Source organism: Symphodus melops (assembly GCF_947650265.1).
Source record: "Symphodus melops genome assembly, chromosome: 5".
Lineage (NCBI taxonomy): Eukaryota > Metazoa > Chordata > Actinopteri > Labriformes > Labridae > Symphodus > Symphodus melops.
The window spans coordinates 9,820,725-9,846,207 of NC_136695.1; the positions used below are offsets into that span (position 1 = coordinate 9,820,725).

At 38.7% G+C, this 25,483-nt stretch overlaps 1 protein-coding gene across 10 annotated transcripts in view; it reads right to left on the minus strand.

Annotated features, from left to right (window-relative positions):
• rims2a (regulating synaptic membrane exocytosis 2a) overlaps window positions 1-25,483 on the minus strand; it is a 137,661-nt gene that overhangs the window by 31,908 nt on the left and 80,270 nt on the right. For 2 of the 10 annotated variants that reach the window (XM_079343433.1, XM_079343432.1), the window contains exons 15-27: window positions 25,377-25,424; window positions 24,616-24,651; window positions 23,164-23,294; window positions 22,562-22,754; window positions 22,065-22,218; window positions 20,656-20,682; window positions 18,983-19,051; window positions 14,790-14,928; window positions 14,380-14,481; window positions 12,069-12,185; window positions 9,040-9,225; window positions 7,284-7,390; window positions 73-105 (exon numbers count right to left, since the gene is read on the minus strand). In XM_079343433.1, the coding sequence (XP_079199559.1) occupies window positions 73-105; window positions 7,284-7,390; window positions 9,040-9,225; window positions 12,069-12,185; window positions 14,380-14,481; window positions 14,790-14,928; window positions 18,983-19,051; window positions 20,656-20,682; window positions 22,065-22,218; window positions 22,562-22,754; window positions 23,164-23,294; window positions 24,616-24,651; window positions 25,377-25,424 (1,342 nt within the window). The remainder of the gene's footprint in view (window positions 1-72; window positions 106-7,283; window positions 7,391-9,039; window positions 9,226-12,068; window positions 12,186-14,379; window positions 14,482-14,789; window positions 14,929-18,982; window positions 19,052-20,655; window positions 20,683-22,064; window positions 22,219-22,561; window positions 22,755-23,163; window positions 23,295-24,615; window positions 24,652-25,376; window positions 25,425-25,483) is intronic. The other 8 variants (XM_079343436.1, XM_079343435.1, XM_079343429.1 and 5 more) reach the window with 7 other exon arrangements.

Genomic DNA, 25,483 nt, shown 5'->3' on the forward strand with positions numbered 1-25,483 from the left:
GTAGTAGAAGAAGACGAAAAAGAGGCTGAGTCAGACAAGAAAGAAAATGAAGAAGAAGAAGAAGGGACAGACCTGAGTTCGTCCAACTTGGTGAGTCCGTGTCTTCTGGGATCACATCACAGAATGTACAGACACAGACAGAGGAGAGGAAGATGGATGTGAGAGGATGCAGGAAAAATAAAAGGGAAGACGGAGAAGAAGAGAAAGAACGGAGGGAGGGCGACCCCACCACAGTGATCACAGAGTATGTAAAGTTTGAAGGGTCAGAATGAGGAGAAGAAGGATGAAGGGTCAGGAGGGAGGGAGGGACACAACACATAACAGTACGACACAACGATGACAAAACAAACGAGCACAGAACACGTAAACAAAATCATAGAGTACACCAAGAACACACAAACTCCACCATGGGCACAGTGAAAGGTCATAACAGAGCAATTGGGTGCGAGGTCGGGTAAGGCTGAGGTAGAGGCTGAGAGTTTGGTTATTAGAAAAAAAGAAAGGGTGGAAAAGTTGGGAGGCTGAGATTCTGTGCTTTAAAGGGAAAAGAGCTGAAACTGTAAAAAAAAAAAAAGTTAGAATCCCAAACCAGATAGAAACTCTGGACCTCTGAAGACAGGGAGAGGGAGGAGAGGAAAGGAGGGTAAAAGGAGAAGTGGATGTCACTTGAGTCTGCATGTTTCTACCGTGCAGGACAGCCTGGAAAAATTAACATGAAAGAAAGGAAAGTAACATACAAAAAAGAAGTGAAAGCACAGAGCAGCGAACACAAAAGAGAGCAAAATAGCTCATAAAGTTTCAGCAAAGTTGTGAAACTTGAAAAAAATATTGACGTAACCTGAGTCAGCAAGACTGCATATGCATACACATTCTCTTTCTCTCTCACTCACACACACACACAAGCTAGATTCTTTATGAAACAAGGTTGTGTAACGACATCCACTGCCTGCTTTCAGCAGGTTTCAGTTATGCATTGTGCCCCTTTACATATTATATTAATTTTCTCCACTTAGTCTGAAAAAGCCAGGAAAATATTCTGAAGATTTCTTTTCCCTTTTGGTTTCTCTCTGAAAAGCAGTTCTTTCATTTCTCTATCTGCTGTCAAGACCGCTATGTTTCTAATCTTTCTTCGGGTATTCAAGCAACAGATCATGGACCCACATGAGCTCAGATCAGACATGTCAACATGTGGGTTTGTCTGAATCTGCAGAAAACTACACAAGTCCAAATTTTAAAGTGTGACCCATCCCATCATCCTGTGTCATCTTCATCCAGTGACAACTCGGAGAGCTAAATAAGTTGATCCTACTAAAATGGTGTAACCTCTAACACAGACTTAGTATTTGGCTTAAGTGTCACACAAATGACACTCACTCATGGCCTCACTCATGACTCTTTGTTAGAGGGTCAAATCACATACAAAAGTTTCTTTGATTTACTTTACTTCAGCTGCATCATGTAGGTTATCAGGATAGGAGAATGATTAATTAAGACACAGATAGGAGTGAAAAACTAGATCAAATTAACCTAAGCGCCTCTGAATGCCAAATTCCAAGATTACAGGTCCCAGCTGCAGACACTTCAAGATTATTACTTTAAATTACCAATGCTATTGATAGATTGAGCTGGTAAAATAACAAGCAAATGTTACCAACAATCACAATCTTATACTTCCAAGAAGAAGCCTGTGTTAGTAGTAGTGGAGAAGTACTAAAAATGTAGTCCACCCCATATGGGATTACAAAACAGAAGCTATTAATCAATCAAGACACAGATTATATGTATGTGTTATATGAAGAACCTTAAACAAGCACGGCAGACAAAAGTTGAAGAAAAAGAAGGAAATAGATGGTATATCCTAGAAGGTAGTTCCTTTGGTTTTATCTCCCAGGCTATTTTAGGTAAGGCCAGTTTAATGTTCCAAATCAATATTTGTGCATCACTCTACCTAATCTTCTTAGAGTACAAAAAGTAACTCATTGACTATGAGATGGTCCATTTTACAAATCAACCTAAGATGGTATTAAAGAGTGAACTGCATGCAGTTATCGCTCTACTTAAAGAAAAATTAAGTCTGGAATGTATGTAGTAGATTTAGCTATTATTGTTATAAGAGTCTTTTGCCTTTAAAATGTTGAATAAATCATAACAAGCATAAAATAAATAATTTATTACTTTTCAAAAAAACGAAAAAGACCTCATTGCTTTGTATACAAGAAGAAATGTAAAATGTATTTTATTGTAGACACTTACACACCTTTATTTTAGTCCTTAGGGTTTTTTATTTTGGTTGTTGTTTTTTGTCGTTCGTAATTTGGTTATGGAGCACATGCTGTATAAACTGACTGGTAGAGGGAAATAGAGGGAACACGGTAGTTGGGGGTGTAACTAAAATTCTCCCTTAAACACACCACTGTGAAGGAGCTTTGAAAAGGCCTTGAGATAGGTCTCACTATAATGTAACATGCATCTTAGTCAGTCTTATAAAGAGCATCATGCTTAGTCAGCCTTTCCTGGACAAACAGCTTGGATTAAAATATGCAGAAACAAAGACAACGAGAGTAATAGAGAACCAAAGGATTTAAACAAGTGGTATTGAAGAGTCAGAGCAAGCCAGAGAATGATGACCTCGGTTGCTAAAGCTAACCTACAACTAGTTGAGTCTGAGGTAGAGGCTCCAGCAGCGTAGGATAGGATCCTGTGTATAGTATTAAAAAAATACATGACAATTGAACATACAGTCATTGAAGATAGAAACAAGATGTGCACATATGTGATTACATGAAATCAAATGAAGCAGTTTAGAGCAAACACTGCACCTCAAAAATCATTTCCTTCGTAAGGTTTCCTATTTTTTGATCACAGCATCTTATCAAAGTTAACTACATTTCATTAGAAAGGCATTGGGCAAGCCACTTATATGATACAATTATGAGTATTTGCTCAGTATAATAAAAGTGCCTTTATCAACTCTGAGCAATAATGAAAGCTTAAAATGTCTCAAATAACATCAACTCCATGCTGCGCTGCAAACAAAGGAGGAAGACATAGAGACAGGACGCCATCCAGTGGCTGACCTTGGTAACCCCATGTTAATAATCATTTTAAATAATCCTTTCATCAAAATCAAATACACAAGCCCTCTTAAAATTGTATCGTCTGTCCTGCATAATCCTGCTGATAAAGGTCAACTCAAATAGTCAGGGAAGCAAGAAAAATCTTCAAGGACAGATCACTTTGATGGAGTTGTTTTTTGACTTTGCAAGAAAAAATGGTATTATAAGAGTCCATGAATAAGAAACAACTTACGAATAAATTTGTGAATGAAAAGCTCTTTTGAATTCATCATCTGTTTTTTTTAAACCAATAAGCTTTACAACAATTTACTTTTAAAAATAAAAGTGTAAAAGGTAATAACATTTGTATTTGCTTTCTAGGTGTTTTCCTGTAGTGGTGAAATGCTCAGTTCATAGAATAATACATTATTCTATGCAGATTCTGTACTTTACCCTCAGCTACACATGGCAGATGATTGATGCTTTAAAGATGATTTGCTTCTTATGGCCCAAAGTAAATGTTTTTTAGGGCAATCCAATAACACATTCAGAAAAATACTGATTGCTTTTTGTTGACGAGGCTTACTATTAGGTGGTAGCATACTATGTTCTGTTTGCTGTGAACACAAATTAAGGTCAGATTTAATGTGCTGGTTACTTTTCATGGACTCATGATTGGTCACGGGAAAATTCAATCCTCTTTCAAAGTGAAATAGATTTTAGAATTTTTTTTAAGAGCAGCAGATCCACACCCAGACCAACCAACCTGTGAGGGACGGGTGTGGCTGAGTCCCTCCATCAGATAAAGAGCCGTTCAGCCCTCGTTGCTGATCCTCCCATGTCACTTCTAAGGCATACACACATACACATATTTTTCATACTACAAGATTCTTTGGGATTATAAAACAGACATTTGTTGAATGTCCTGTTAAAAACCAAACCACACTTTACTTAATAAATATATAATACATATGCATTGCAGTGATAGAACAGTAGTGGAAAGGAACGGTATGGAAACAACTGCTTTGCCACTTCAGGACTGAAATCATAGACAGCTCCTCTGCAAAGACGTTGAACTATGCTCCATCTGCTGGCCAACAAAGGTAACCACACACAAAAAAAACATTATCCTATGCAGTACTGAGTCTTGTAGACTAAACCTGCCAGCTGTGTATGTATTCAAATGTAATCAAATTGATTGATAAATTTCACAATGGAAATGCATAACTGTGTCTTTGTGAAGTGGAGCTGGGCAGAACACGTTTTCATTCGAGCAGTAGTTGGGGATAGAAGAGGACAAACCAGCAGAGTCACAAAAGGTTTCACTCTGTATATTAACACCATCAACAACCTCATGCAACTCTCTAACCTGAGCACTCTAAATAAACTTAATAGAAATAAAACTCACATAAATAATAGATACAATAGGTGCAGGGAAACTTGAAATAAGGACTTTATATGTGTGCCACCGAAAATTAAAAGGAAAACTCACTCCAACACAGAATCACAGATGCTACTGAACTTCACACTTGAAGAACTTGAGTTGAATGAAATCACCCACACAGCAAAGTCACACCAACACACTATTCAGAGGACTTGCCTTTCCTCCCATTTACTGGGGGACCTTGGGGTTTTTCCTCACAGTCTGCTGCTGGTATAAGAACAGATGGAGGCCCTTGAAATGTTGGAGCTCAAAACCCTTACTGTAGGTCATATTAATATGGCATTTCATGCCAGAAAGAACACAATACACACACACACACAGACCAACACACCACTTTGCAGAGATAATGTATACTATTCAGCATACAAAAGTCAAAATGACAAAATGCTAGAAACATTCAGTTAAATATGTTGAGAAATGATGGCTTAATTGAACTGAATTGAAATGTTTTTGTTACTTTGTTAGAATCGCAACAGAACTAACTACCTTAAAAAACAGGATTGTGCCTGCAGAGTATCACTGAGTGCAGTTATAACAGAGGATTATTTTTAAAAAAGTGTTAAACCTTACACTGAGTATTCATTCACTGACTCAGTTGGCACTACAAGTTATGGCAGCGATTTTAAATAGCACCAAATGGTCAAAGGACAGAAGCATGCCACATTAACAGATGGTAAAGCAGGAAGTGAAAACTGTGAGGAAATCCAGTATTTGCCAACAGTCTGGCCATTCATTTAAGCGCTGTAAATGAATGTACTGTACCTGTACTGTAAATCAATTTAATCCCAAAAACAAAACAAGATCCTAACCCCTGAACAGAGTTTGTACTTACAAATGCAGGTGTTGATGTTTAATACACCTGGAACTATCTTGAATAAAAGCTCTTTAAAGTAAGGAAACAAGAGCATCACATATTGAAAGAAAACGGATAAAAAAGTATTGCGCAAGAACAGGTCTAAAGGCTGTATCGGAAGGGATAAACACACCTGGGCGACCATTTTGAGATCCCTGTGCCTTGAGCTCCTCCCCTGTTCCCCCTTAGGCATCGTCACATATAAACAAAAAAACATAAATGGCAAAAAGATGTATGATTGTATGACAAGCTTTCTAAGCATAGCAATGAGTCAAAACAACAACAGCTCTTTTCTGCTATCAGCAAAGGCCAATAATATGGATTCAGTCCATAAAAAGCTAAATACACACACTTGCATAGACCTGCACTACATAAGTTGAGTGCCATACAGCTCTGGGGGAGCTACAGCAGAAGGTCAGATCAATACACTCCCTCACCCCCCATCACCGTCTCACTGACTGCCAATGGCCTGACAGGTATACAAAAGAGTAAGAGAAAGACATGTAATATTAAGAAAGAGAAAAAGAGGCAGATAGAACAGGCCGCCTGACGAAGGGAAAAAGAAGAAAGAGATATTGTGCAAGAATTATTAAAATTAGGCAATACAAAGAGGTGACAGAGATCCAGAAAGAGAGAGCTTTGGACTGATAAAAGATGGCCCTGATACAGAGAAGGGTTGGACCGAGAGAGCAAGAGCAAAGGAGAGCTCTCGACAGGAAGATAGAGAGAGAAACAGAGAGCAAGAGAGGCTTGTTTGGCAGCTTTACAGAAGACAGGGAAAGCCCTCCTGGACCATGACAATGATGAATCAGTTCTGTGATTGCTTTGACAAGTTCTCCAAAACTGCTCCAAAACTGGTTTTTAGCCCTCTTTTTATCTTTGCCCAAGCCATTCTCTCAAATGTATTTGCTTGCCATGGCCTTTGGTTCTAAGACATGGGTAAAATAATTATTACTTTCATCCCAGTTCTTCTTATCGTGCATGCCACAAGTCGCTACCAAAAATAACTAACTTGTCAAAGGACCACTGAGAAACAAATGTGACTTCAAATATCACTTTATAGTTCCAAGGATGCACACAGTTCAAACTACTGTGCCTTAATCACAGCTCACAGCATCAAGCTTAACCTGTTTGATAGAAACAGACAGTAACACATTGCATACGCTGAGGTTAAGTATCTGAGCATTCTAAATAGCTAGAATAAAGTGAGTAAAACTCAAAACAATAAAAACATCGAGGAGACATTTAAAGAGAACATTGGCACAATCAATACTAGGATCAAGAAAGGCCAGGGTAGAGACAACATGACTGCACAGGGTATCTAAACTTAAATACAGATGCAACAAAAGGAAGGGTTTTTGGAGCAAAGAGTACAGTAAGCTTAGCCCCAGAAAAACCAGCTACCTGTTGTTGCAGGCAAGGTTTTGGCCTTCAGAGAAAGTTGCTGTTCAACCAGCACTCTCAGTCTGAAAGACTAAACCTACACATTCAGGTACAGACCTTCACAAGGCTCTGTTCCTTCGTCTCCATCTTCTGATAGAGAAATGGAAAAGGAACCGAGTAGACATGTTATGGGTGGAAGGCAAAAGCACACACCAATAAACTATTTGAAAAAGATTCAAGATTCAAGAAATCAAAAAAATCACAATGATATACTAGTGTATTTGATAAGATCCATCACTGAACACAACACATCTTGTTCAAAGTACAACCCTCCTTCCTCAGTCAAAAGTGAAGTGATCTGCAATTAGCTTTAAAACCATAGCCAGCCCAAATCAGTTGGGTCACCAATTTAAAAGCTTCTTCATTATATAAGTAGGTGCAGCACAGAAACACACCAACACGCCACTGTAAAGACGCCCTTAAGTTCCTTTATCTTTAAGTCGCTTGACATTGTAATAAACATACAAACATTTACTAGGTGACTTACTTCTTTCTTTTCCTGTGGGAGGGAGCTGGGGGAGTTGCCGTCCTCGTCTGTTGGACATGGGGGTACTGGAGGGACTTGTTTGTACTGATCCACTACGAGGATGCGCCCTACGTAACACAAAGTTGACAATGGGGTGAGAAACAAAGATCTTCAAGTGGATGCAGGGAAGCTATCTGTTGAAATAAAACAGTGAAGACTTCAACTCTAACTGAAATATTTTGTATATGTAAATTATATAAGAGACCAATACAAGATTCATTTAATGTACATATAAACAGCTTGAAAAGCTGGACAGACAGACAGACAGACAGACAGACAGACAGACAGACAGACAGACAGACAGACAGACAGACAGACAGACAGACAGACAGACAGACAGACAGACAGACAGACAGACAGACAGACAGACAGACAGACAGATAGATAGATAGATAGATAGATAGATAGATAGATAGATAGATAGATAGATAGATAGATAGATAGATAGATAGATAGATAGATAGATAGATAGATAGATAGATAGATAGATAGATAGATAGATAGATTTCAACACAAATCCTATTTTTATCCTATCTTTTCAAATAATTTAAAACATCTACTTGCTAATACTCTATGATCTGTTTCTCTATATACAAAACCAATCCACAAAACAATGATGTTTGGCACATGGCATGGGAGTGGAGGGATACATCAACTGTAAGGGTTTGAGCTGCAATAAAAGATGCCAGGTGTGAATCGCATGTACAGTCGACTCATCAAGCTGCAAGGAGAGAAGAGTTCAATGCAGAAACAGCAGACCAGTGCGACCATGCATTCAGACTGTCCCCAAAAGGCTTCATGTCAAGACAAAAGAAGGAAAAGAAAACACAAAACAGAATGCCATCACAGGCTAAACGGCACTAATGGTTGTTAGTAATGAAATCAAAGTGAAATGTGGGTACATTACTGCTATACTCACACAAGCGTATAAGCAGTATGTTCAAAATAAACAAAAAATAGCACTCTATCTACAGTGTCAGGACTGTTGTGCCCAATAAATGAGTAAAGAACATCAACAGCTACTTTTGGGGACAAAACAGAAAGTTTTGGGGTAATTGTGAGGGGTGGTGGGTGAGGTGAGGTGAGGTGAGGTGAGGTGAGGTAAAGAAGCAGGGTATAGGGGAAGGTGAGAGGTAGGTGGGATTGATGTTTTTTTCTGGTTCATTCTATGAGTTAGTCAGGTGCCGGGCTGTGTGGGAGCAAATGGGAAAGGGTTTGAGGTGGTTTGGTGTAACAAAGTTTCAGTTATGCAAACATTATGGTATCGCTGCTCTGGGGCAAAAATAATAATTCCTATTGGCTACGAGCTGGAAATGTAGATTAGCAAAACAATATATATATAGATAAGAATTGTAAACATTGCTTGTTAATAAAGTTACCCTCTAATAACATGATGATCAAAAGAAGCAAGGGTTGGAGATTTAGTTCAGGTATGTAATGTTAGGTAGTCTGTTAGTTTGGCTACCTAACTGATTCTTCAGTTAAGAATTCACTCTTTTATTACATATTGCCAGGTAGCAAAATAATAGAATTTTTGTATTGCAGTGAGGAGAATGTTGTTTTAACTTGTAACTAAATAAACATGATTTGCTCAATTTATTGATATTTAAGGTAATGGTAGTATCAATTATAGTGTAGGATCTTTGCCTCAGGGAAATGAATGTACAACTGAAACTCCAGTCTGTGTTCTAGTTTGCGTCTCTGATCTGGGTCACACCTCGTCAAGGCAGGTGAGGGGGGGGCGGATCTCCCAGATGGCAGGGACGGCATGGACCTCATGAGCGAAGAGTCGTAGGGGCGTTCAGTGGAGCGTGAGCGGGATGTGGGGCGCTCTATAGTGGGTCGCTGGTCTGCAGAGCGGGACCTGCTGTGATACTCGTGTCTATCCATGGCTCCGTGGTTCCTACAGAGGTTATTGAAAAATAGGCAGGCACTCAGTGGAGCCCCAGCAGGGCAGGGTAAATATGCTGGAGAGTATGGAGGGCAATCAAAATAGCTGCACCTTTGACAGAATTTCAAGGTGCATATGTTCAAGTACAAATAACTGTTGATAGGCACATTTAAAAAATGTCACTACTCATGTTTATTCATCATCATTCATTTTTGTTGTATGGTGAAAAGTGTGGTGCTCTCTGAAAGTAGGCAGACAGATTGAACACAAGTCTATGCTTCAGTTATCTTCAAATTTCCCTGTATTTTCAAATGAGTTTGTTTGCAGTTGACATGTCTGCTATGAAATGTGGTTTTGAAAGCACATTTTTATCCTGCTGTGAAATAAAAATACTAAACACTCCAGCCTACTTTGGAAAAGGTTGTGCCATAATGTTATCCTCTTATAGGGTTAAGAATATAGATTACCCCCAGTATATTTACCTATCTACAATTAGGGTCCTTTTGAGGGAGAAACTAAAGCTCTCCAGGAACCCAAAGAGAACATTAGACTGAAGTAGTAACGGACTACCTGTTTCAGCTTCAAACCAAATCAAGGTTGCAGAATTGCATTAAGTTTGCATTGTGGATTATAGGAAATTAACATAGAGGTTCATTTTCAGCATTACTAAATTGTTCTATATAAGTACCTGGATAAATTTTTTTAAGGCTAGGCGGTTTATTGGCAGAGAGCTCGGAGAATCCTGTATGGTGTATGTTTCCTGTGCTGATGTGAGTCCACAGATAATGTTGAACTGGCTGACACCATGTGCCCTATATGGTGGGTAAGTGTCCATTTGCAATATGTGGGAGACAGAGTGAATCGTGAGGGAAAGGTGAAGTACATATTTGCATTGCATTTGGGTATTTGTGGTTATATCTGGGGGTTTGATAAATAACAAGGCAATGATAAGTATGTCAAGTACAGAAAGAATAAAGGGAAATATCCACCTGAAGAGCTGAAGAAAAAAGTGTGTGAGGTTTCTCAAGAGGGAAATCATTGAGAACTTACAATGATATTAAGCATTTCAGTAAGGTAAGAAAAAAGAAGAAAAAATGCATCACACTTATACATACAGGAATGGCGAGAAATACAGAGGTTGAGAGCATACTGTTTGCAAAAATGCAAGTGTCCATCCTTCAACCTAAGCCTGTCAAATATTATTAGATTTTTAAAGCATGGAATTGTTTTTATTTGAAGGCACAGAAGACAAGTTGGTGTCTGAACAATATAAATAGGTTGGAGCTTCTTCTTATGAGACTATTAGACACAAAGAGACATGTTTGAGTGAATTTAAAGTCTGAGAACTTGTTTCATTAATTTAAATGTAAATTCACAGGTTGGTATTGTCATGGTCTTATAGTGTCTGTAGCATATTGACGTATGAAAAATTGTCCAGAAGAGGAGATATCCTAATTGTCTCTGATATAAAAAAGTCTTACCAGCCAATGACCTTTAGCCTTTCACACGAATAATCAACATCAACAGTGACATTTTACAAAGTTATAAACACGTTCTCAACATCAGGCCATTAGTGCTTATGATATGCTGTATTTTTAAATATCTGTTACATATCAAACTTCTCAGTAATAAAAGCTGCTGTTCTCAAAAGTTTGCACAGCAGACTTTGTCCATTCCAAGATACACCCTGGGGCAATGCACCGAAACAACGCAACCATTAAAATCTTTTTCTCATGTTCTGCAAGGATATTGCACAAACTGAGACACTCAAAAAAAAAAGGCTTGAACGTCACTAATACTCTGTTTCTTATCTTTGACTCCTTTCCTTCGACATGCCCACAGTTTTTCTATTCTGCTCTCATGTCTTTTCAGTTCCTGCTTTTGCTTTTAGCCTGCCTGGATGCAGACAAAAACAAACTATGTCTGTGTAAAGGAGAGGAGAGAAATCTTGTTTATTTCTCTTTGGATAACATTGAGACGCTAGCTACTGTCCACTCTGTAGGCCGGAACAAAAAAGAAGCAGGGGGGTTTTATTGTATATTGTGATATAGGCTATAGACTGAGCCTGAGGTTGAGCCAAGCTAGGCCTCAGGGAAACTTTGTGACACTTTAATAAAGTCACTCAGGCTCCTGGGCTGAGTTCTGAGGAATCATCACATTTTCCCCCCATGCTACAGACGTCACACTATTCCTGACTGAAAGCCAGATGGCAGCAGGTGAAAGATTGAAGACGGAGAAGCCTATTGCAGCGTTTGTGGGGCAATGTGAGTACTTTCTTTTTATTGGTGCACCAGAAAGCTGGCGTAGGTCCAGGAGATGGATGGGTGTCAGCATGCTTGGAAGGGCCTGGCAGCCCATTTTGGCCAGACACAAGAAGCCAATGGGCAAACACAGACTTTACAAAGCTAATGTGCAGCCCAGAGCAATGCATCAGAGATGCCATTGTACAGGTGTGCAATAAGCAGCTGCAGATAGCATGTACAACACCAAAAATCAAACACACCACTGATCAATGTACTGCAGTTGGTATGACGTACATAGGCACATAAAAAGGACGTCGAAACGTAGAAACAGGTGCTGGCTGGCAAATAACTTAACAACCAGGATACATACAGCTGACATCAGAGACACAAACAAAGCTCTGAACCTCATCATGAAGAGGCAGTTGTGTAGTGTTATTTTACATCAACAACTTCAGAGCTGTGATGACCTTATAACAAAAACCGATATCAAACAGATATCATTTTCTGTCATCACATTTACAGATCACGGATAAAATAAAAACGAACCAGGGACAACTTCAGTCGACCACAAGATGGTGGATGCACAGGTGCAGCGGCAGTGCATGCCAATACCTCTCGTATTCATAGTCGGAGGAGTAGGCACCCTCTGAATAGGCACGGGACATCCTAGTGGAACGCAGTAACCTGACTGCTTCCTCTCGGCAGATTGGGTACACACGATGGTTGCGGCTGCCGAAAAAAATATCACAACTGGTGAGCTTTTATTTTCCCAGCAGGAGTTTTAGTGGAATCAAAAACCTGCAAAGAAGAAATGCAGTAGAACACCGTTTGGATTTCTATCGGAGACTTGCACTGGCTGAATTCTGAGCACAAAAGTAACCCACAGATTCATAATTATTACACGTTAACTAAGAGGCCCAATGTGTCAGCGTTTTTGCAGGAAAAAACACCTCTGCTGAACAAAACTTCACAACCACTTAACACTAATCCATTTTCAGTATCACCATGCCACATAGTCACTCATTTGATGGATAAGATGAAAGAACAAGAGAAATAACAAGAAGAATGTTTGGAAATGACTTAGATAATGAAAAGAGAGAATAAGCGATGTTGATACTGGATGGTGGGGCTGTGTGACCTCAGAGTCACTCATTTTATCATTATATGTGCTCCGACAAACTAATACGCATCATGGATATATTTGAACTTCTGCAGGAGAAATATCTAGTTAAACACAAAACCACATTGATGGCGCCTACAATTGCCGGTTGATATAAAGATTCCTCTTCAAAGCTCCTAAAAAAGTACATTATACAGTGATAACTTCTTCAGTGTAGATAGGCTATGTGATACATTTTGACCAATGCAAGGTTCTCAAACTGGGTACATTACAGTAACAAAAAAACATGCCCAAGTGTCAGTGCCATGTGTTCGTCACCAAAATGAAAGACTTCCTCAAGAGAAGAAAGAGGTTTTGGGTTGGAGTTGTGAAGGTGTTGGATTGAAAAGTGGAGTTGCAGGGATGGGCTTCATGCGTGCTCAGGTAAAGTTCTACCTGAAGTCCCTTTGAGGATCATCAATAGGCTGAGTATGTCTGGTACGAGGTAGGGTGAGAAAATGGCTGCAACCACATGGAGGAAGGAGAGAAGAGAGAGATGAATCTGAGATGGCGCTGAAGACGTAGTAGAGGAGAAAAGAGGCGAGAGAAAGGATTGGAGATAAAGAATCACAGATAGACAGATGAAGGGGTGGGAACAAAGGGGAGACCTCGAGAGATTCGTCAAAGAAACAGGATAAAAAGAGAGTGGTGCTGAGATATTTTTTCTCAGCTTTACAAACAGCACCGCAGAGGAGAGTGGTACATGGAACTCAGCAGCAGAACGTCCACACACCTTCACCTGCTTTGAGCCTCTTTACTGGATGATTGAAGTAACGACCATGCATGTTAAAAAAGGATATCAACATTTTACAGGCACACTCTCAAGAAAGTCCATAAAGCAGAAATACAGTGAAAATGACACAAGTCTAACTGAAAATATCAGTCTCAAAATAAAATATATAAAACTTTGATACATAATATTGTTTTCATAATTGTGAGCAATAGTCTGTGACTTATTTCCTGTGTCATTTTCAACTGTTGTTAATAAATAACAGGACACTGTTAATTAAAGCAAAGGAAATATACTCAAGTGAGCACTGTCCCAGACAATTTAGATAAGTGCGTCTGACACTGATTTAGGCCAAGCCTAAGAAATATCAAATAAAGATAATTGGACAGGGTAAAGTAGCTGCAGCCTAGCAGTGCCAAGGCTATGATTCGACTCTTGGAGCAACATTTTCTAACTCTCACAAGTGCTGATGGAGGATAACTGACCACTTCCCCTTGACCACCTCTTCCCATAAAGATAGTGAGATTTGCAGCACCAGCTCCATATTTTTCTGCATTATTTCGGCCATCTTAACATTAGATGTAAAAATAAAAATATTAAATGAAATATCTACTTCCAAATATTGTTGTCTTGAAAATGTAGCAGCTCATGTAGGATTTTAATTGTAAAATATTTTTTCTAATGAGTAAAGGAAGTCCCAGAATTGACGTGCTATGTATACATGACTGAGGAAGTTAGGTATTTAGGTAGAGATATTCCAAATCACTGTATCAGACAAAAATATGTTTCTAAAATAACTCCAAGGAAGGTGGAAGTTTAACCATGAAAGCAGTATTACCAGAAAGCACCCACACAAAAGGTCAGTACCAGACACTTTAAGGCACGCAGAGTCGTGCACAAGTGTATGCGTGCATGAACACCTCCCTGCGTGTGTAACTCATCAGCCCCCACTTGTGCTTGTCAGCTTTTATTCATGCATGCCAGCGTATACATGCATCCACTGCACACAAGTGTAAGCTGGAGTGTGTGTGTACCTGTCAGGTGAGTAGTTATCTTCAGACACACTGTGGTGGTCCACTCTATTGGAGGAGCTGTACTGAGAAGGCCTAAGGTCAAAGGCTGGGTCCAGACTTCTGCTGTGTGACAGAAGCGGACTGTATCACCCCCTATATACTTAATACACCACACACTGCCACTACTTTCCAGGGCTGCTACCATGTTTATGTGAGGCATTCAGTAATGTCCAGAGAAATTATACATCCTACAGAGTTGTGGTGTGGAATTTTGAAGAAATTGAAGGATTTTAAAATTCACATTTTTTGGAGTTATTTTTGTCATTCATTATTATTTCAGGTGTCAGTTAAGGATATAGATAGGATTTTATAAGAAAGAAAACATTCAACCTGAATTTCAGGGTCAACTCAGTTGCCTGATCATTAGTTACCTGGAGGGTGGAGGGACACTGGGAGAGCGCGATCGCGCCCGGTTGATATCAGCTGACCGAGAGCAGTGATTAGACGACATCACCTGCTCAGGGACCGACAAAGTGGAGCTTTGGAAGTCTCTGCCATTTGGCCTGTAGTCTGTTAAGACAAAAGCAAGACAAAGGAATGGAGTGATGATCTGTATAAACATTCTAACACCAAACAAATTCCGAAGCTGGACTTTAAATTACATAAAAGATCCAGGAGACACTCTTTTTTTGTCCAGTGGATGAAATAGTAACACCTGGAACATCTGACAACTGAGAAGTCTGATTACATGGCACAGATATAATTTAACAACACACTGTAACAGCCAAGACAAAACAAACTAAACTGATGATACTCTATATTCCATTGAGGACTAGATTTAAATGAGGGTGCAAATCATGAGTTGTCTTTATATTGTGTATTTAATATGAAAATAGCCTTTCATATATCTGAATCATTATAATTAATTTTTCTGCAAGACTGACTATTCCATTGAACTTGAAAGTTTTCATTAACCAATAATCAGGCATGGCTGGGAGGGAAAGGTAAGGTCAATGATTAGCACTATTAAAGTTGATTGATATTCAATAGAGTGTAAAGCATATTAAAATGAGTTAAAGAAAACCCTGAATTAAAAGTTGGAAAATCAGGAAAGTTCAGAAAAATTGGAGTTAATGACAAAGAACTGTTGACCTTTACTTGAGGAAGTTTGACGATAATATATGAGGGTTTTTAATACATGAGGGTTTGTCTTTACAGGCAGTGGCAGAGCCTGACAGTTGTTAGAAATGTACAAGTATATTTTTAACTAAGTGATCCATCCTAATTGCATTGGTGTGTAAGCCACCTTTTGAAATTAAAATAAGTTTTCTACTACTTTCCTACGATTGATATTTTCTTTTAAACAATGAGAAACAATGTATTACTTAACAGTGATGAACATGGCATCCAGCATTATGAAAAAAGGAACATTTCGAGGAATTTCCAAGCAAATATATACAGAGCCCAAAAATTGTACAAAGTTTTCATTGACATGCTATTTCATTTCCCACTACTCGTAGTTAACATATATTAAGGGAAAAAAATATAATTAATTGGATTTGACTAGGCTGCATCAGTGCAGAGTCATGAAACAGCAAAAAGCAGTGAACGTTTGAATGTTCAGGCAGTTGTGTAAGGAAAGAATCTGACTTCTTAAACTCTGTTGCTTCAAGGGACCAGAAGCAGCTTGTGTGAGCTTTTCTGGCCTGCTGTATTTTATTTTTTCAAACAAGAAAGCTGTCATTAGAGTAAATCATAACAATTTTTCCAGCCCCTTTTAAAAACATGTGTCAGAAGATTGACACTAAGATTGCTGGATAAACTGATATGTGGTAAAGACTTAATACTGCTGAAACACATGTGACCAAAGTTGAGCGGAGGGGCATTCCCATCACTGTAAATAAAGTGAAGGGGGCTGGCCGTGTAAAACAGACTAGAGGTGCTGAGAATGTTAAAGAGGCTGGAGTAGGATTTCCCACAACTACAGTATCTTCAGTAAGCCATCAGTAAGGGATGTGACGGAAAAAGTAAAGTAAAGGAAGCAGTACTTTGTTACCCTAAAGTCTTATTTTTTTCTAGTTAGTGTGAATGCTCAAGCATTCACACTATTGTTATCCAGTTCTTTATACTTATTCTCCCACTTCCGTACGTTTTTTGCTTCGCTTCTACTTTTGCACCGTTTGTGCTACTTTCACCGTTCAACTATCATACTGTTCAGCTTTTTCTGCTCATTATGGCTATGACTTTTCAGAAAATTCTGCCCCATTGAAATGAATGGGAAACGTTTCAACTTTTCCACCTTTTTCTCAGCCTTATAACTTTTGCTGTGTTCTTTTGCTGTGTGTAGAGACTTCCTTTTTACTACTTTTCCACTACTTTTACTACATTTACATTGTTTTGCTATCTTTTATACTTTTTAAACTATACCTCCAAATGTTTTGTGATGTTTTTTGCTGTCTTCCTTGTTTTTGAATGGGTGCCTATGTGGTGGGAGGTTCCCAGCTAGAGTGGGTGACATCATCGTTAGAGTGTGGCTGAATTGTCAGATTGTTTCAAAATCTCCCGAACAAATTGCTCTAGCGACCACAATTTTCACACCACATGATAAATTTTACCCTCAAAACGTAGGAAAACTTGTCCTCTCGCTCACATTAGGATTTCAGGACAAACGGAGCAACGGTTTGGACACTGTGAGCTTTAAAGCGGCAGGTGGTCCAAAAATCTCTCCATTGGCGATAATGTTAAAACGAAACGATACATGTCTCAAGACAAAAGAAAATTCTCAGTTTTTACATCGCTGTAGTTCCGACATTTCTTGGATCCCAGACATAACAATTACATCAACGCATTCAGCTACTTCTCCTCTTGCTCATAAAATCATCATTCAGCCACCAACTCTTCATTTTACCCCTTAAAATAAGCACTCCAACTCTTCATTTTACCCCTTAAAATAAGCACTGAATAGGGAGACTTTTCTCCCCCCAGCTGCCAGCTGAGTGCAGTTACCGTAAATTCGGACTATAAGTAGCTACTTTTTTTTTCACACTTCGAGCACTGCGGCTTCTACTGTGGTGCGGCTTATTTATGGATTTTTCTTGGGGGACAATGAGCTTGTGCCGCAAAAACATTTGTCCTCGTCACATCAGATCTTAATATCAGTCATTTTGCGCTTCATGCACGCACCCTCATCATGGAAAACACACGGAGAAATACATATGATGCAGCTTTCAAGTTAAAGGCGATCGAGCTGGCTGTCAAAGAAGCTAATAGAGCTGCTGCACGTAAAGTTGAAACTGACAGCGACAACGAAAAAGAGACTGAGGAAGTGAGTAATGAAGTCATTCCGAGTCAGTGAATGGATGGACTTTTTCTTGTGAAATGTATTACGGTAATCTTTTTCATCAGCCGTGTTACAGACACTGTTCGATCAAGGATTTCCACTAGGCTTCGTATTTGCGGATGTTACCGGTAGTACGTATTTAATTAAAAGTTAAGCAAATGTTTTTATGTCACGTCTTTCTGTGCAAATAGCTCTGTTATAACGTGGACACCTGCGGCTTATAATCAAGTGCGGCTTATATATGTACTAATAATTTTTTTAACTTATTTTTAGCCGGTGCGGCTTATATCCAGGTGCGCTCAATAGTCAGGGATTTACGGTACTCTTGATTGCAGTTACACACACAAACACCCTCCCCCACACACGCACACACATGCATTGAACTTTATACTGTAAATGCTTTGTTTCCATTTACTTTTTCATTCTTCTGCTTTTTCTACATTTTCTGCTTCCACGTCTTTTACTACATTTTCTTTATCAGTATTTCTTGTTCTTGTAGAGATACTTTTACTTCTTGTACTAATTTTACTACTGTTTTTTCTGCTATTTCCTCTTCTTCTACGTCTTGTTATTCTGCTTGTACTTCCTTTTCTGCTTCCACTTCTTTTACTACATTTTCTTATTCTAGCACTATTTCTTGTTCTGGTACAGATACTTCTACTTTCTTCGACTTCTTGTTCTACTTTTACTTCTGTGTGTTTTCCTCTACTTCTGCTAATTCTTCTTCTTTAACTGCATTTCAGCAGGAAGCATTCACACGCATTTTCCGCAGGGAAATGCAAATTTTCTAGTTTTAGATTGAGATACTATGTGGCCATATTTAAGGTACTTTACATTCTTTTTCTCCATCATTTTCTGAAGGTCTCTGGCAGATGACAGCAATGTTTCTCCTTTTGGATGTGCAGCGTGGGTGTGCTGTTGAAGCCTTGGTGAGTATAGCAGTTCAGAAACTAGCAGTGCAGAAGCAGGTACAATCTCAGTGCTCAAACTGTGATGATGGGCTGCATTCTTTTATACTGCTGCTATGGCATATCACTGTCTTTAGGAGCTGTTAAGCATTTGATGTGAATGACATGTAATGGGTTAGCTAAGTCCACAAGTCAAATAAACTAAAATTAAAAAATGATGTGATGGAAAAATCTCCGGAACAAAGCATTTTTTTACTACACCTTTTCATTGTGTCTCTTTTTCATTTTGTTTTTCAAATTTTATTCATTTATTTATATCACCAATCAATTCCTTGACCCACACTGTTAGGTTGTTTGTATGACTCCTATACGTTACCTGTTATTACCCCAACACCATCTTCACAATCGTAGTCTGAGATCTCACTGTCACTTATCCTTTGGGATCCTTAGAAAGGTAAAGAGAAGAGGGAGGAGGGTGTGCAAGATCAATTTGGGAGAGCATGAAAAAGACAAACAGGTACGGGTGGGTCATTTTGATTTCTTTGTTGACCCATGGTCATTTACTATGCATGTTTGATTAAAATGTAATCTTAATTTGATAAACTGAAGGCCCAAGTCAAATCCAGTAACATGAATACCAAAAAATATACTGTCAGTCTCTAAACTCCTTTTGTGCAGAAACCCACAAACAAAAACAAATGATCCAACAAAAGGTCACTCTAGATTATATATGTGAAAATACGAGTCAGCTGTGACATTGCTGCATTTCACTGCTTCACTTCAACAAAAACAGCAGATCTCTCTTCATCTGAGCTGTGGCACTTTAAAAAGACACGTTCAATCTTTCAATTTACATGTGAAGGTAGTGGTGGCAGAATTGTTAAATGGCTTCACAGCTCTTTCTTCATTCGCCTTATCACCCCTCCTTGTCCCATCCCTATGAGGTATGACCCCTCCCTGCAGACCCCCCCCCCCCCCCCCCCCCCCCCCCCCCCCCCCCCCCCCCCCCCCCCCCCCCACCACCACCACCTTCACTGTTCATTCAACCTAAATCAACTGGACACATGTGCTTTATCAGAAATGACAAGTGCTGCACTCTGGCACTGCCTCTCCCAACCTCTCATCTCAGTTGGCTGGAGACTTTTTACAGCTGTCAGCTCTTTTACCTCACACTTTCACAAATGCCCAGAAAATCACCCTACTGGGGGAAGCGGCCAGGCTTTAAGCATCTCATAGAAGCAGTACAGTAAAGCAGTCTTGTGTAACATGGACTACAGTATAGTCAACCACAGTATGTTTACAAGTATATGGTCATAATGATTCAAGTGATTCAAGTTTTCAAGTGATTGGAAAAAAGGGATGTGACAAGCTATTGTACAGGGTGGTTATAAAAACAAAAAAATATTTTTCCTTAAAGATGATAAAAGTCTTTGTTCCATTTTTCTTTTTTCTAGGTAAACACACACACACAAAAAAAATTCTGGTTGATAAAAAGGAATAAGCAAAGTGTCACACAAGAATCACGCAAAGTGACATTTTTTAAAACAAATGTACATTTAGGGCACAAAAACACAAGCATAGAAGAAAGTGCAAGGTTTGAAAAATACTCTGTGCATTAAAAAGGGAATATTGGGAACTGGAAAATTATATTGAATATACATGACATAGGACAAGCAAGTGGTCAGACTAAAGGTAGTTTGTATACACCGATTAGCTTTTGTTTTAGGATAAGAATAAAGTGCAGTTTTGCAGGACATGGATGTGGGTTCCAGGATGGGATTGTGAAATAGTTCACAGGTGAATAAACAAAGAGGAAGAGAGAGCTGTGTCCTAAATCTTTCTTTCCTTTGAGGGTTAAAATGTCTCATACCGTAAGTGGATTTCAAACGGTTAGTGTTACATTTACAGCAACTTCCCAAACGGAAATCCATGTAATACAGCAGAAAAATGCACCCTTCACAGAAAGATGGGGCAAAGACTCAGGACACAAGGATGCATCTTTAAGGTGGACAGAGGGACAAGCAGATTCTCCACATGGGGGGCCTTTACCTGAGTTGTGTGAATATGAGCCTTTGTCTGCGAAAGAAGAAGCAGTAAGGTAGATGTGATACATAAGACATCTGAATCTGTTTTTGAAAGCCTTAATAGACAAATTCCGCCAGGACAAAAACAGTTGGCAAAATTAATACGTTGACGATATATAGACCCTTATTTGTAAATAAATACATTTGGAAATTGTAGTTATAATCCAATAAAAATGGAGCAGGTCTGGAAGTACAGTACTGCATCAATAAAGACAGCCAAGAGAATCTGGAATCAATTTATTCTGCTTTTACCTTCATGGGCACAACTCATTGTAATACCTACCCAGTCTTGTAAAGGCTGTGTTCCTTGCATGCTAGGTCTTGAAATATAAACAATGTTGGCAAGTCCAGCAATACCAATATCCATGGTCTTAGCAAACCAAAAGAGATCATTTCCTTATTGAAGATGCCATCATTTTCAGCTATACACTTGAATTGCCCAGACTGCTGAAAGCTTCATAATTGCTTTGCCAACTCCATGTGTTACAGGGATGTTACAGTTTGTTAAAGTGGATGTATCTTGTTATGCCTAGACTCTGTATTAGGAGTTTAAATGGTCAAGAATCCCACTGAAAGGATCCTCAAAAAAATCATATAGGCAGTAAAATCCTTCAGTAATTAAAAACGTATAAGCTCAATCATTTCACAACAACATTATCTGAACTTAGTCTGAACAGCTGCACCTATGATGTTGTTTTATTTAACTAGCCCCAGTTTAATCTTTGGTTTGTGTAAAGTGATTTATTTACTTTCCACTGGCCAAAATGTTTAGTAATATGCTTTTTTCACCACAACTGCGCTTTAAAGTATCTCAATCAGCAATTTGGAGTTTATCGATAAGAGACTGGAGGGCATACTGAAACTTTGAAGTCATTCAAATTTATCCCACACCATTATAAAGGAAATTTCTGAGATTTTTACAGATTACCTTTAGCCTTATTCAGATTGCCAATATTCATATATATCCAAGGTGCGATATTTAAGCCCCTGTGACATCTCGCCTTCAATATGAATGTCATGACAGTCTTCAGAGGTAGGTTCAACGGAGCAAGCAGGGGACAACAGCGCTGTGTGTACATGTGTAAATGTATTTGTGGAGCTCCTACAGTGCCCCTACTCGTACTTCCGCAAAGCTGTAATGCAATTTGTCTTCACAGACTGGGACACCAATATTATGCTGTTTAAGAATCAATATGAATCACTTAAGAGAGCTTCATGACAGCGCTATTGCCATAACACTATGAAATACTTAAGCGTGTTCAAGGAATATTTCAGAATTATGTAATCACTAAAGAATAGCCACTTTCATGCTTTCTTTGCTACTGACAACAAGATCTCATATCAAAATCCTGTTTCATAGCAGGGGTTACGTACTCTGCAGCCGTCGTGTTGGACTCTCTCCGTGGAGCTGCCTTCGTTGTGTGTTCGGGGAGGCACGTGGTAGCGGGATGGAGGACACATCATGAGTTTGAAGCTTGTACCAGTGTGGCTCATCATCCAAAAGAGCTGTCTCCAGCTCAATAAGTATCTGCCAAAAGAGAAAAGACAAGTAATGTCTCAGACTAAAAACATCCTTAACAGAAAATAACATTTTTCTTTTAAATTCCTAAATTAAAACAACACAAAACACAAATCGGCTACAATGATTATAAGGCTCTTAATTCCCCCCCCCCCCCCCCACCAAGTATGTTAGTTTTCGTAGTTGTGTGTTTTAGTTAGTTTAGTTTCAACAAATAAAAAGATACCCAAGTGCATGTTAGAGATGGATTAGACCATTCTAATCTAACTTTAATAATGGCCTAAGACAATGGCAAGGACAGGCTGAGATTCTGTCAGTGAAAGTCCTTCATGCGTGGGTTTGGATTTCTTACCTCTCCCAGGAATTCGCTCTCCTCCTCCCTCACCCTGGCTTGGTCCCACAATGTGATCTCCAGCATGCGTTCTCGAAACTCTCGCCGGTGCACAGGCGAGTACATAAAGGTCTGGTTCCATTTGGGCTCTAAGGATTTCTTTACCGTTTTTGTTCTCCTCTTGCTTTTGTCGCTGGAGGAACAATAATTCAAACTGTTTTTATTTACAACCATGATAGAGAAGAGCCACGAATACAAAAGATCAATAACACCACGGAGCACAGCACATCAACGTAGCATGCTGTTGATGAGAAGGGGATGGCAAGATGACTTATTATCTCCCTAAAAATGCCTGAAAACTTTCTGCATTCTTCTTGAGTTCACAGCAATAAAACTTCACTGCACAACCAACATTGTAAATAGACACATTTTATATAGAATAAAATATTTTATGCTGATCGATACAAAACAATGACACACAACTTTGTGATATGACACAGTAACATCACATTTACATTAAAACACATGATTTCTGAATGTGTAAAATGACATGGTATCAAATGGTTGGGGTAAGTCAGGTACGCTCAGCTTAGTTTGGGTGCGGTAACACTCTCTACGCTTACCTTCTATCAGGGAGGAAGTATATTTTGACATAAGGGTTCCTGGGCCGGCCATCTTCCCTGGGAGGCAGGTCTTTGGCGCCCAAGATGGTGACGATGAGCTGATGGCCCACTTTGTCATACCATAGTTTGACCTGCAGAGGAAGAGCAGAGATAACCTGCTGAGGGACTGCTCAGGACGATTGCAAGTTTAAACCGTCCAGAGTGATTAATACAGGAGAAGAGAACTTAATCAAATATGAAATAGTTATTGACCTACATCCAATATCCACTGATTTTTTTTTAATTATTTTTTTTTTAACGACACAGTTTTTTCTTCTCCTGTATTCACCCTTCAAAGAAAAAAACTGTATGTGCCTACAAAGATGATGCCATATCACATGCTTTAGTGCTCATTAAAACATGGACTTTCTTGATTGCTAATATGTTGTGAAAGGGCAAAAATTTCAAAGTTGCAGATGGTTTATGGCAGCTATCTTTAATAAAAAAGATGTGTTTCTGTAGTCGTGTGTTGTGCCTGGTTTTTGTGTTGTTGTTTGTATTGCTTTTAAGTTAAGTGCTCTAAAGTGTATGTGCTTCTATTTGTCATTAAAACCTTCCCCTGCAGGGATGAATAAAGTTTATTGAATGGAACTGAATGCAATTGGCCTAAATGTCATTTCCACTGAAGCAAAATGAAATAAAAGGCTTGAGGCAACATGCTCTACTATAATCAGTGTCCGTAGTTAAGAAGATACAGTGTACTCGTGTTGATTTTGCGTCTTATAATATTCTCTCACATATTCACTGGGCATCAATACAAAGAAATCTAACATGCAGTTGCGTGACTAATATAAGGACAGTTCACACTGAAAGGGAAGTATGGACTTTAAAAGTGGACACTTAGAAGAAGACAAAACTCCAACTGAGGCATTGAGGAAAGTCGATGAAATGACAAACTTCTAAGCTCCTGTCCATACTTCTTAAAAAAAAGGCTATGGGAAAGTTTGCACTATATAAAACTACCAACTATGCATGCAGCAATGCAAGAAAAAGCATTCAAAACAAGTTGATAGATTTCATAGGCAAAAACAGACAGCATAGGGCTTATAGAAAACAAATTGTACCAAAGAATTCTTAGTTTGTTGCATTCCAAAATTCCCGACACTGCAAAATATGACTAAACTATACTGTCTTTGATGTTATACCATCAGTGAGATAATAATAATAGATTAGTCTTGTTAACATTGTATTGTGTCCATCTGATAGTCGTGAAAATGCACACAAATAGTAAAACAAACTGCTTGTTTAAATTTCATGCCACAAATTAAAACAACTTACTCAAATCTGACTATTGAGACCACTTTAAATTTGAAATCCCTGAAGCATATTCTTACAGTTCTTTTAGGGTATTCTTTGGCAAAACAACATACTGTAGCATATCAATAACAAGAAAATAGGAGTGTTTCAAGCTACCTGAATCAAAAATACAAGCCCACAAAGGGATTTGTTCTGCGTTCGATTAAAAACAAAAAACAGAAAATGAGACACACTAATAACACACTAGGATGGCAGATTAAAAGATGCCTCAGAATGAAGAAAATCTTTCGCTATGCTCATTTTGAAATCTGTTTTTGTACGTGTACTCTAATCTGGAGGGGAAATGGGAATTGGTTGGTTTCAAACAAAGGACAGTGGTCTTGCTATCTTTTCACTGCAACATGAAACTAAAGAATTGAGACATATAACTGAGAAAAATATAACAGACACGTAGAGGAATTATCCTATAAGTACTGTATGTGAAGGGTTGACATTTGAAGACCTTGGTTTCATGTTACACTAAACCAAAAAATAAAGTTCTCTTTCCTAAAATTGCCCAGGGATCATCATCCTGCACTACAAATGTTACCAAATTTATAGCAAAAGGTTCAGTCAATCCAGGTGTGAAATAAGGCAATGCGAGAGTGTCTCTTTAAATGTGTTTGGATTAGTTGAGCATGCACTATTTTGAAATAATGATATAAATGGGTTAAAATAAACAATAACAGTCATCATAACAGTGTTTCAAGAAATAAAACTGAATGAAAATGACACAATGCACCGCTCTGAGAGGGAAACTTTAAGCTGCCATTTCCCCCGGAATGCATTTTCCAAAGTATGGAAACAGAAAAAGGCCAGTCAACAGTCAAGGAGCAAAGACCAAATAGAGTTTGTGCCCTTCAGACAGGACCCATTACCTGAACCCTAGGGGGGAAAGGCGTTGTTCTTCTACTAAGGCTTTGGCTCTGGATAAGTAAAATTAAACAGCAAAAAAAAAAAAAAGAAAAACAATGAAAAGGAAAGA